Genomic DNA, 12,918 nt, shown 5'->3' with positions numbered 1-12,918 from the left:
ATAAAAATTTCCTCATGTCATTAAATCTTCCTTGAAAACACAATTTTTAAAGGCTGCATGGCACTCAATCTCAGGCAGAGGTGTTTTATAAATCCCCTGTTGGACTTTTATGTTTTATGGAATTTTTTGTTAATTGCTATTACAAATTATATTTTAGTCAACATCCATATATATATATATTTGCGTACATATGTATTTCTGTAGGATGCATTCAAAAACTGAAAATTTTGGATCACAGTATGTGCACATTTTTAATATACATATACGTCTAATTTATCTCCAGAAAATGTTCACTAATTTGCATTTGTACCAGCAAAATATAAAAATGTCTGTTTTTCCAAACATTTACCAACATGAGGTATGATTACGTTCTTTAATCAAAAAGCAACTTGCCAACTTAAAAGGAAAAAAAATTTTGGTTGTTACAAAATTCCATACAGAAATACTCAAAGGAGAAGCGGTAATTTTTCCTCATCCCAAGACAAATGAACAGGTTTGTGCAAATGCTCCCAGAATTTTGTCTCTGTCTGTATGAACATATATATGTATTTGTTTTGATCAAAAATGGTAGTGTAGTTGTCTCCTATTCGGCAACTCGCTGGGTTTTGTTTTTTGGTTTTTACCAGTTAACGTTGAATTGTGGGAATTTTTCGTTACTAGTTTGTCCTGCCTCCTTTTCTTATTAATAGCTGAATAGCAGTTTATCACGTGATCATACACAAAAATATATATAGTCTTATCATTGACACTCTTTGGTAGAATTACAAGAGGATCATTTGAGGTAAATAAAGTTAAAATTTGAATGATTAGGAGTGAAGGGAAGTACCAGTGTCCTTGTACCTCTTTTGTGGTATCAGTGATGAATTGTGCTAATTCATCCTAAAATGTTCCCTCCGTAACCTATAAGAGTCATTTTGAAGAGGGACTGAGCTCCATAGGATACCTGAATGAGGCCCTTTGTAGTGTTTGAAACTATATATCTCTTTCACTCAGGAGTAGTTGCCCATCACAGTCTTCACAGATTGAGTCTACCTGTTTACCCGGTTCTCACTGTCAATAAAACAAATATGCAAGTGCCTATAGATAAGCACCTTTCACTTTTTTTTACTGAGGTATTTTTATTTCTACTCAACGTTTTTGCTATCTTAACAAAGACACGACAAAAAAAAATGTTCAATGCATTTGTAAAACCTTACATGTTTTCTTCTGTAAGTCACCAAACACTGGGAAAAAGGGGAAATCCTTCTGTAGAACTAATATTAAGTTTGCAGTACAATTCTTGGGTCAGTTTTAATGTATTCATTCAACAAGTATTTCTTGAGCTTCTGTTATAGCTGGGCATTGTGCCAGGTGCAGGGAATAGTTGGGGAGAAAAAGACATGTATCTGCCCTCAGGGAGTTTAGGTCCTAATGGGGTAGTCAGACGGTGGACAAATAAATAAAGCTGGGTCAAAGTTTACAGTAGAAAGTTGGCCTCTCTTCCAGGCACTATGATATTTGCTGAGAATATTGTGAATGAGATAGTTTTCAGCAGAAATTAACCAATAAGGAATCTGAAATTCAGGAGCGTTTGTCATCGTTGAACCATTAAAGCCCTGTGTTGCTTGGGGATGAGAAGCCTTTGTATAACACTGTGTGTAATTATTGATCATGCAGGTGGACCAGGTGGACAAAGCAGCCCCCCACATCACACATTTGCATTCCCCTTCTCAAGTGGGGCTCCTGAAAAATGGTTGTTATGGGATTTACATCACTTCCCACGTGTTGAAGGCATCGGACCCCGACACTGATGGCAATCAGATTATCTTTAAGATTTTACGAGGCCCCCAACATGGACATCTGGAGAATACAACAACAGGTACTGCCTTCCTTACTCCTTGTAATTGCTCATTTTAAAATACCCAGTGGCTGGCAATGCTAGACAGTTATTTAATTAAGTGCAGGCCCATTTGGTAAACACTCCCCAGGGCTTCCTGATAGATGCAGTTTATAAATCAATATAGGTGCTAAAGAGGGTTTGAAGCTGAGTTTTCCTAAATTCATCTTGAGTGGGAGAACTAAATACTGATACACAGTTGTTTATTGTTTACAACTTTTTTTTCAATAACCAGATCGTAATATATTGACAAAAACACACATTGTCAGGACCAAATTCATATTTGTGACTCATTTTTTTCTGTCATGAATTCCAAGGTGATGTAAGTTCATTAAAAACAATTTTTTTGGTGTAAGTTTTCTCTGGATTGTATCTTATTTCTGCTTTATGAAGACAATGATCACAATATGTCACTAAACAGGATGGCACAGAATTTTAGATTTTATTACTATATCTTCCTACTCCCTCTCTATTTTCATATTTAAGGTACAATATTTCTGAGACAAAGTAATTTGGAAGCCTAATTTAAGTTCATTGGATTTGAATTTTAAGATAGTTACATTTTATTAATTTCTTTAAAAAATATACTTTGGCTGTTTTTAAAGAGGAGTTTGAAATAAAATAGCCATAAAATTGTATCAGCTCTTACCTAATATTTTGTTTGATTACCAGTGAAACTCATTTACTTCTTTTTTGTAGGTGAATTTATCCATGAGAAATTTAGCCAAAAGGACTTAAACAGTAAGACCGTTCTTTACATCATAAACCCATCTTTGGAAGTAAATTCAGATACCATAGAATTTCAAGTCATGGACCCCACGGGGAACTCTGCCACTCCTCAAATGTAAATTCTTTTGCTTATTCAATAGTCCTGCATATAATGTCCAGAATGTATCTTATTAGGAAAGCGAAATGTTATTTTTTAATCAGAATCTAAGAGGACAAATTGATAGATTATTTCACAAGCTCATAGAATTGATTTTGGAGAGGGAAACTTCTATTACTGCTTGATAATGGGAAAGCCAGTAGCTTCACAGAATATGGAAACGTTAAAAAGTTAAGTTCATTAACTTAACTGGGTCATTCATTTTATGCATGCATTTACAAATGCATATCCTTTCACACCCACAGAGGTTTCTGTCTTGACGATTCACTGGCATCCAGGACTGAGCTTGTAGGCTCATGTACAAACCATGCAGCAAGAGGTCACTCTAGGACTGTGTTAGTAACCACAGTTTCCTAAATCTAAATCTCTAAAATATCTAGAACTGGGAAGAATGAGGAAGTCAGGAAATGCTAGCAAAACATCTTCTCTTCCCAAAAACCCAAGCAATAACTAGTGACTGCTTTTGTGAGTCAGTAAACCTACCATAGGTAAGGTGAAGACAGTACAAAGAGGAAAACAGACTTGGGGAGATATTAAGTGATACTTAGAATTTGTATAAAGTGTATGTCTTTCAGCATAACCAGAGTAACAAACCCTCAAAATTAACAATATTCACAGACCATAGTAGTTTCACTCACCAGGTCCCTATTCTAAACTTTTTTGGAAGGTGTACCTTGAGTAACTTGCCAGCTGTCAGAAGATCACAGAAAGGTTAATCATAGCCCAGTTCTCCACCTGCAGTGTTTTTTCTTTCAAGTTTGATACCCTTCCCAGTCACCTCGAAGGAAAGTTGTTCATTTATCCTAGTTTTAGTATTTACCTTATCCTAGTCGAACTACGTCCCATAAGTGAGGACAGCTCCTTTACGGGGCTTTTATGACAGAATATGGACAAAGGAAGAAAAGAAAAATTGAGAAATTCACCTCTGCTCCCTTCCTTCTTGCTTTTTCTTTCTAATCCTGAATTGTAGTCCCAATATCTGCCAGCAGAGGTCTCTGTAGTCATTGTTAGAAAAACACGTCTTTAACAAAACATGTTCCCAGGGTCCCACCTCTATTGCCTGCAGTACCTGGTCCAGATTTTTACCCAGCGGCTACTATAGGCCAGGTGTGCAGTACAAGAAGCTCGGAAATAGGTATGAGCAAGGAAGTCCTGTCCCCTGACATTAAAATACAATCATGGCCCTATAAAAGTAAAACAGCTGCCCACCTACTTGCAATTCAGACAAATGTCTTCCAATTTTCAAGGAAATTTTTTTTTTAAATCCTGCTCCAAAAATATTAATAAATTGATTTCACTTGCTTTTTAATAGTTCAACTAAAAAACCTAAGAATATTGATCAGACTTGCTACTCATCAAATGCTGACTGCTGGTCTTCCACATGAGAACACAGCATAGGTGCCAGAGAATTTTTTTCCCAAAATAGAGCTAGATTGATACTGCTTCACCTACATACCCTTTTCAGTCCTCATTGTTACCAAGGGCATTGTTTTGAAGATGATTTATGATTTTAAATAATCCTCAAACTTATTGCAGAATCACAGAATTTATAACCTTACTTGAGGCTTTTAAAATAGGCTCCTACTTGTACTGGATACCTTTTTTCAGGTACTTACGCTGAAGTTGTTTCTAATTCAGCTTGTAATGATTGGAACCAGTGGAATATAATGTAAAATATGCCTACTGATGGTTAATCCCAAATAACTTTGATTTGATCTGACATATATTAAGTTGTCTCCTCTAGAGTGGGTGGGGGGAGGTGGAAACTGCTCAGTGCTTATCTGTATAAATTTTGAAGGATATAGTTGGCCCTAACCTCATTTGTAAGTAGATGTTTTTTGGAACAAGAAGAACTTTTTTTTCCCAGCAGGAAACAAATGTTATGAATAGTGGTCTGTCTTCCCATGACAACCAGCAGGAAGCTACTTACACATACATTATAAATCACAGGCATTTACAATGTAGGTTTCTGCTCTAGTTCATTGCTCTTCGTTTAATCGTCAAAACCACCTTTAAGTTAGGTACTATCATAATCCAGAATTTACAGGTGAAGAGTCTGAGGCAAAAGGAGATAGGAAGTGACTTTTCCAAGCTCATACACCTAGCTAGTGAAGGAGCTAAGATTTAGGTCCAGAAAGTATGGTTCTTGAGTCCATGGTTTTCCTCACTGCGCTAAAGGACTTTTTGCCCACTTTTAATGAGTGTGCGGAAACGGCCTATAGGAAAAGAAGCAACAGACTCAGCTCGCTTCTTTCTCTCCAGTCTTTGGCCACCAAAGCAACAAGAAAGGGGGAATACTTACTCCTCAAGACCTTAAATGTAAATTACATTTACATTTCAATATGAGTGTGTACTCCATGGCTAAGGCACTGGGGGTTATGGGACAGATAATACACAATAAACCACTGGACTGAGAGCCAAAGAACAGGGTTTGAGCCTTGGCTCTCCCACTGACCTGGGTCAAGGCTTACTTACCTTAGTTATCTTATCTGTAAAGTGGGGGCAGTACTACAATTTCTTCACTGGAACGAATGAGGTAAAACATATGTAAGCATCTTCTATATTTAAAGTCATTAACAAATGTGACCTGTGGTGGTGATTACTATTGTTGTTCATTCACAAGGGGGCAACAATTGACTGAAGAAGGATCCCAGAGACATTTGGTGGCCAGCTCAAGCCCATCTCTAGTTAGAAATTGACTCTGCGTTGATCCACAAAGTGAATAATCCATATGCTTGTTAATCAATCAGCTAAATGCTGTGGAACTTTGTGTTCTTTTCTGGCTTAGACGGTATTAATAGATTAATATTCTGCATGTTTAAAGGGGTGGGACCTTCTATAACACAGCTGAAGAGACAGGTGGGTGCAATCTGGAGCAAAATGGAGGCTCTTTAAAGAACAAGAAGGACCCATGTTCAGGGGGAATTGTCCCAGAATCTTGATTGCTAGTAAGTTTTTGCCATGGCAGCATTTCTATAGAATATCATTCCTGAAGGGTCAGTGGATATTCCGTTAGAAATAGTGTTTGCAAATGTTAATGTAATCAAGTTATTGCTAGCTAGCTTGCGGGCTGCTTAATGCATCAAATGCTAGAGTCACGAAGATGCTTGTATGCACTGGGAATCTTCGAGAGAGGGGTATAGTATACAAGATATCTCAACCTGATTTGACTATAGAACCAAGACCACCCTACCCCAGAATAGCTCATGAAACAAGTTTTTCAAGGGATACATTTGGGAGACATTTTATTGTAAATAGAAGTTATTTTAGAACACTGAAATCCATGGAAATTTGCATCAAGATTTAGATTTGGTTAAGTGCCAAAATTTCAGGCACTGTGCTAGGCGCTTTTACATATGTTGTCCAATTTAATCTACAAAACACAATCCTCTGAGGGTGATAAGAAAATCAGGCTCAAAGCATTTAAGTAATTGGCCAGAAGTCACTGAGTGAATGAATGGCAGAGGCCACAGTGCACCCTGACCTCAACGTGAGTGCTCATCTTATCGGCTCACGCCTTGGCGTGATTCGCTCATATGCCCACGACAGTTCTCTAGTCCGATGTGAATCTCAAGGTGGTCTGCATACCACCCAAACTCAGTTACACAGGACCACGTAAAACACCTCTGCAGACCACAGAATATAGCTGACTTCTGACCAAGCCAGTTTCTTAACATGCATTCAGGGTTGACCTCTTTCTTGTGCCCACTGCAAAAAGGTGAACTTCAAAAGAAAAGTTGACCCTTGCTGAAGTTCTGCATAACTCAGTAGCTGCTTCATGATTCTAAGCACTTTGATTCTTCTCCTGCCTTTGGCTACCCTCATTCTAGCTGTTCTGTGACTCATCCTTGGCCTTAAAAGAGAAGAGCCAAAGAAATCAAAAAAGAAAAGGAATTTCTAGCAGGCGAACCTGGCAATGCTTTAGCAGCTTTTATGAAACACATTGTAGGGGAAGAGTTTGAAACTCTTAGTTAGGTTGGGCTTTCATGTTACCTGCAAGCCAGAAGTTAAAGTATTTATCTCCAGACTAGATCTAAGAAACCACAGAGGAAGGGAAAGGAAATAGCCCTTATTAAACACCCACTGTGTACAGGTGCTTTATACATATTAACAAATTTTAATTTGCATCATTTGACGTGAATATGATTCCCCTCATTTTAAAGATAATGAAAACTGAGGTCCAGAGAGACTAACTGACCATCATCACACACTAATAAGTGGTTGTGAGATGTGTCTGATTCCAAAGCACTTGTTTGGGGTACTAGCTGTGCTGCTTCCCGGCTAAACACTGTTTCCCCATTATCATGCGAGAAAGACAAATATGAAAGTGCAGGTGTTCATAGCATTTTTACTGAGCTTAATAGCATCCCCTTTGAGTTGACGTCTTAGATTGAACACTTGGAAAAATATTTTTTACCATTTCTGTTTTCTTAAGTCATGTGCTACTTGATTATAAGTGAAGATCTAGTTATAAGAATAATTTAATCACAATTTTAGCTACTATAAAACCTTTCACTGAGAAGCTCAAAGTACTTAATGAGTATTCATTAAGGTTCATTTAACCTCTTTGAAGTACAGACTCATTATTATTGCACTTCGGGAAGTGAGGAAACTGAGGCATAGAGCAGCCAAGTCCTTTTTTTACACACCCTTGTTAACCTGGATTAATGTCCCATATCCCAAAGTAGAGTTTTAATCCCAACTGGTTCTTCTGGTCCATTGTTCCTTCATATAAATGAACCGAGTAGCCACAGAATAAAATATCAGAAAGTATATATTTTTGACTCTACTTCAACACTATTAACTACTTGGTCCAGACAATTCTTTGCTGTGGGGCAGTGGTGGAGGGTGAGTTGGGTGTCCTATACATTGAAGGATGCTTAGCCGCGTCCCTGGCCTCTACCCGCTAAATAACCAGTATCACCCTCCTCCCACTGTGAAAAACAAAGCTGTCTCTAGACATTGTCTGATGTTGAGAAGCGTGCACAGGCCTTAGAAAACAAGAAATCATGCTTTATGATAGAATGCTCTTTTACCAATGCCACCTTTCTCTCTAGTCCAATAGGAGCTAAGGAATCCAGAGTGAGTCAGGACTAGAAAAAACACGTGAGGATCATCTAGTCTAGCTGTTTTTTCAGACTGTGTGAAATACGTTAATAGGGCTGGGGAGAAAAAAAGTTTCAGTGGTCAACTTAGCTTTTCAAACAGGAAGCTAAACAAGGTTCATTATTTCCTTTAACAAATACTTATTGAGCTCTTACTATGTCTCAGTCACTCTAGAAGGGACTTGGTGATACATCAGTGAACCAAAGACCCCTGTTTACTTGGAGCTAAGTACCTAAATACTTAGCTAAGTTCCTTGGTACCTAAGTAAATTAAATAGTATGGTATACACGATACGTACTTTGGAAAATGAAAGTTGGTCAGATTAAGGGGGATCACAGACACTGGATTCTGGGGACGGATTGCAATTTTAAATCGAGTGATTAAACGGATTTTCTCGTGCTTGACTTAGAGTTAGAGAGGGACCGGAAGTCCCATCCCGTTTATTTTCTACTCCTCCATCCCGTGTCTTTCATTCACGATAGTTGTTGGGAACCAAAATTTAGCTTATACATTAAATAAAATGTTCTATTGTTTTGAGTCCCCACAGTCACTTAGGGAACGTTTCTCCCCTGGGGATGACTTTCCCCATGAGGGACATTTGGAAAGTTCTGGAAACAGTTTTGATTGTTGTAACCAGAGGGGAGTGGTGTGGCTAAATCTGGTGGATCTCACGAGTAGAGGCCAGGGATGCTGCTAAACTTCTTGCAATGCACAGGACAGCCTCCCACCACAAAGAATCATCTGGTCCCAGATGTCGATAGCGTCAAGTTTGAGAAGCCGTGACCTAGGGCCTTAAGGAGTTCTCATGTCCTGCTAAGTGACTTGAAATGATTGCGTTGTGGGCTTCACAGAAAGTGTATCTATAAACTTAATTTCTGACTTTAGAGTGAGCTTTACTTTGTGATAATAGAAGGGAGGGATCATTAAAATGTGAAGATTTGAACCAACTCTTGTCTGCATGACACCTCGCAATCCAGAGCTTCCCACATTTCTTTCATGGGGTCCTGCACCTTGTTACCTACATGATACCAAGCATACGTCTGTGTGGCTTCTTTCAGGGAGAATTCCCAAGTGATTGACTACATCTCTTACTTTTCTTTCAGGTGTTTGTGTAGAGTTTTAGCAACTGCAGTCTCAGTGTAGAAAGATCTTCTTCAATACAATACTGCAGAAAACAAAAAACACATTCAAAACATGTGTCACACATATCCTCTAGGTATGCAAGTGCTTTGTGACTTAAGTATTTTTCTGGAAAATATATAGCCCGGCTTAAATTTCATGGCTTTTCAATAGATCTTTATTATTTGTAGGGAGCAGTTTTAAGAAAATAAAGTAGAACATTGTGTAATGACAATCTTAACCTCTAAGCATTATGAAGCATTCTAAGGTGTATCAGGGTTATGTATGCACTTTCCCAGACACCAAGACCCTTAATGCTTTGAAGCTGAACAACACTCTGCATGGTCCCCTTATGGATCTAGATCAGCAATCAAATCACATTTCACTTTAGGCCTTGGGGTCACCTGGACCTGCAGAGTGACACTGATGAATTTTTGCTGGTCATGGTTAGCATTAGCAATGGATGGATTCTTAGAAGGTTGAACATTGAAACTCATTTGAACCTTACTGAGAGTTAGCTGAAATCCATCCCTGTGTATCTATTTCACCCCTTCCCATTGTTCCCGTTTCCTCCTCTTTTATCTTTCTCTAATCCCTCTCGCTGATTTTGTTCTCCGTTCTCATTTATCTGGATCCTTTAGGAACTCTTTGCAATGTGTTATTTCTATTAGCATTTATAACTATATTTAACATAACATATGCTATGTTATTTCTATAGCATTTATCCTTGTTGCTTGTTATCTTGTGATTCTTTAAGCAGTCTCTTATTTCTTTATGTCTTGATTTGAAATCAGTTGCGTCAAAGACCCATGAGGGGTCTTTGAATACTATTGAATATAAGGATCCTATTTTCATGTCAAAACTTTGTGAAGCCCAGCATGCCAATAATAATAAATTTCATATGTATTGATTGAATAAACATTCATACAAATCCATTCCACACTCCCACTCTCCCCCTTGTCCCACTGGCCCAGGGTTGGTGGAGTAGGAGACAGTGCTACTGAGTTTGTTTCGCTCGTGAACTTAATCTATAGGATGTGACTGTGACACATGACTGGTACAAGGACATACAGTGATTATTAGAGGATAAACTTACTCTCTAATATGAATGATCTACAGGAAAGTCTGGAGAGCCCTGTGAAATTTGTGAATTCTATGTTCTACAGAGTAGCACCCAGAATTTCTAGTTCTGAAAGGAAAAGAAAATTGTAAAGTAACTTTAAAAGTCTAGAGGAAAGAGCCTGAATCTAAGTGAAAGTTTGGGAATATAGTAAGGCAACCACTGAGGGTTTTGTGAATGGAGAATGAAAGGGAAATGAATAAAACACAAGCAATGGAAGTGGGTTAGATGATCATAGTGAAGATTGCTTATGTCTTTATTGCTGAAAGGTTACAGGGGGTAAAGGATGTAAGAACATATTTGAAGAGAAATGTTCAGGTGAAACATTTCAAGTTTTCTCACCTCAGAAAGGGAAACACTTCAGGGTAAAGATAAAATTGTAGTCCCCTGCTTGAGCTCAGACTACAAGAGTCATGAAGAACTTCAGTTGGGAAGAAGACTGGTAGAGAAGGAATAGGACATTTGGTTTCAGATTTATACTGGGGATTCCATCTCTGCTGTCTGTTAGCTTTGTCATAGCTTTTTGCCTTCGAGGTAGTTATTTAACCTCTCTAAGCTCAGTGTTCTTTTCTGAAGAAAAGAAAAGAAAAAGTCCCTCTCCATGCCATGAGGATTAAAGAAGTCAGTTTCCATCAAATGTCGGGCTCACTAAATATAGCGTGGGGAAAAAAGACCACCCTGTATTTAGCAAGTTTATTCAGCTGTATAGCTGCATCCAAGGTACATATTAGCGTAGCCCTTTTATACGCACAGAGGAAGGGACAGATAATGCTTTAAAACACATGCACATTCTAACTCCTAGGCACATCCTCAAAGATATCTCGTTATTAAACTGAACCCAAGTTCAGAGAAGACCTGTGCCTGGAAATGATCTTGTTGTATTGATGAAGGAGGCCAAAAGATAGGAGAGAAGATTTCATATCAATGTCCTTTCCAAAAATGAACTTCTCCTTGAACTTAACACCTGCTCCTTTCCCTTCTGAAGATGCAAGTAGGAGTCTCTTTTCTATCACTAATAATTGTAAGACCTCTGATAGACTTTTAACCTTATTTCTGCACTTATAAATGGAATTCTTATCCGTGCTCTACATCACAGCATTGTTAAGAGCAATAAATGAGACAGTGACAGTAAAAGTTCTTTGTGAGCTAAAACGTCCCAAACAAGTGTAAGGAGCTTGTAGCATTGGTGTAGGTTGATGAACCACTTCTGTCTCCCAGTGTGGACCAGTGGTTCAGCTTGCTACCCAGCAGAGGAGCCCCCCAGGCATCCATTATGCATTTCTCATGATTTTCTTTCTTCTTTTCCTTACATGCATAGCTTGGAACTGAAGTGGTCTCATATCGAGTGGTCACAGACTGAATATGAGGTCTGTGAGAATGTGGGCGTATTGCCCTTGGAAATTACCAGAAAGGGATATTCCATGGACTCGGCCTTTGTGAGTGTAAAGGTAACAAGTCTGTCAATTTTCAAGCTAAAACCTCGGTTGCTGGTTGGTGCCTTTGATTATTTCCTTAGAAAAATTCAGAGTAACTAAGGAAATTTCAAACTGCACGAGTGTTGCACTATTCCCAAGAGTCTAAGTACAAAACCTCCTTGTCCCTCCATCACTTATCTAGGTGCATTAGCTCCTAGATAGGATATTTCTAACCCATTTTTAGTTTTTAAATCTGGTCTTTAACTCTTGAAGTTTGATTTGACAAGGGAGATCTATCCAACCTAGTGAACTTGGGCCAAACTCTGCTTTGGAAAGGAGAGTTGTAGGCAAATGTAAGTCCCCAAATGGCTTTCTCTTAGTATGCACCAGGACCATTTCCTGTGGTCTCAGTGGATGAAAAAATCAGGGAACACACCTATCGTAAGCTTCACCCAAGTCACGCAAAATTAAGAGACCATGTATCAATACAGGCATCCTGAAATATAAGGAATTTTCAATAATTATTTTTGGACTAGTCACCTGCTATTTCTTTACACTGCCATGGGCCGTGAAGCACAACCTATGGCTTCTAGAATTGAAAGATTTTTTTAGGAGTCACTATAAAAATTGCACTTCACGTGAACGAGAACATGAAAATCCTGTACATACGAATGCTGGTGAATGAGCCTGAAAGATTCCCCTCCACAATCTAAGGAAAAAAGCAGTGATACTAGCTTCTGGGAAAAAAATGCCATCTCAGTTAAGTCTCAATTACAATAATAAGTTCAAATCACCCTCACAACCTCGTGCACATAAATCCTACTATATCCAGACTCAGTATTTATCTTTCTAGTGGGCATAGGGTCTTTTCCCCTGATCTGGGGTGTTTTATTATTGTTAAATCATCAGATAACTGGGTATCCCCTCTACCTTCCCAGTAGATAGTTTATGGAAAAAGAAAGAACCCGCCTGGATGGTTTTCTAATATTCTTCTGGTCCTCCATAAAAAGCACCATATGCTCCAGTCCGGAGTTTCGGGCCACAGAACCGTTCACCATGCCAGGTAGAAACAACAGACGTGGTGTGACGGAACCTTTTGTCTGCTTAAGCTGAGTGCACACAGTGAAGCTGCCAGCTGAGTCTGCAGGCCTTTCGCAAACAGCCCGAGTCCTTCAGGGACCACTCTGCTTACAGCACAGCCTGCTGCTTTAGCCTGGAGCCTATTGGCTGCTTGGCTGGGAGGAGGGAGAAGAAAGCACTCTTACCCTACGTTGTTTGCCCTGGTTGGAATCACACACCTGCACCGGACTCATTTCTGCAGCCACCTTGACTCAGCCCATTCCTTTTCCCACGTAGGATTCTGTAAGCTCAGTGGTGGTAAATACTAGGTAATTGC

At 38.9% G+C, this 12,918-nt stretch overlaps 1 protein-coding gene across 1 annotated transcript in view; it reads left to right on the top strand.

The window, feature by feature from the left end:
* Positions 1–12,918, top strand: part of FREM1 (FRAS1 related extracellular matrix 1) — a 152,881-nt gene that overhangs the window by 117,760 nt on the left and 22,203 nt on the right. Inside the window, exons 25-27 of the mRNA XM_030840603.2 lie at positions 1,657–1,858; positions 2,576–2,720; positions 11,426–11,555. Of these exons, the coding sequence (XP_030696463.2) occupies positions 1,657–1,858; positions 2,576–2,720; positions 11,426–11,555 (477 nt within the window). The remainder of the gene's footprint in view (positions 1–1,656; positions 1,859–2,575; positions 2,721–11,425; positions 11,556–12,918) is intronic.

Source organism: Globicephala melas, chromosome 6 (assembly GCF_963455315.2).
Source record: "Globicephala melas chromosome 6, mGloMel1.2, whole genome shotgun sequence".
NCBI lineage: Eukaryota > Metazoa > Chordata > Mammalia > Artiodactyla > Delphinidae > Globicephala > Globicephala melas.
The sequence above is the reverse complement of the archived record's forward strand: the minus strand, read 5'-3'. Positions and strand labels throughout refer to the sequence as shown.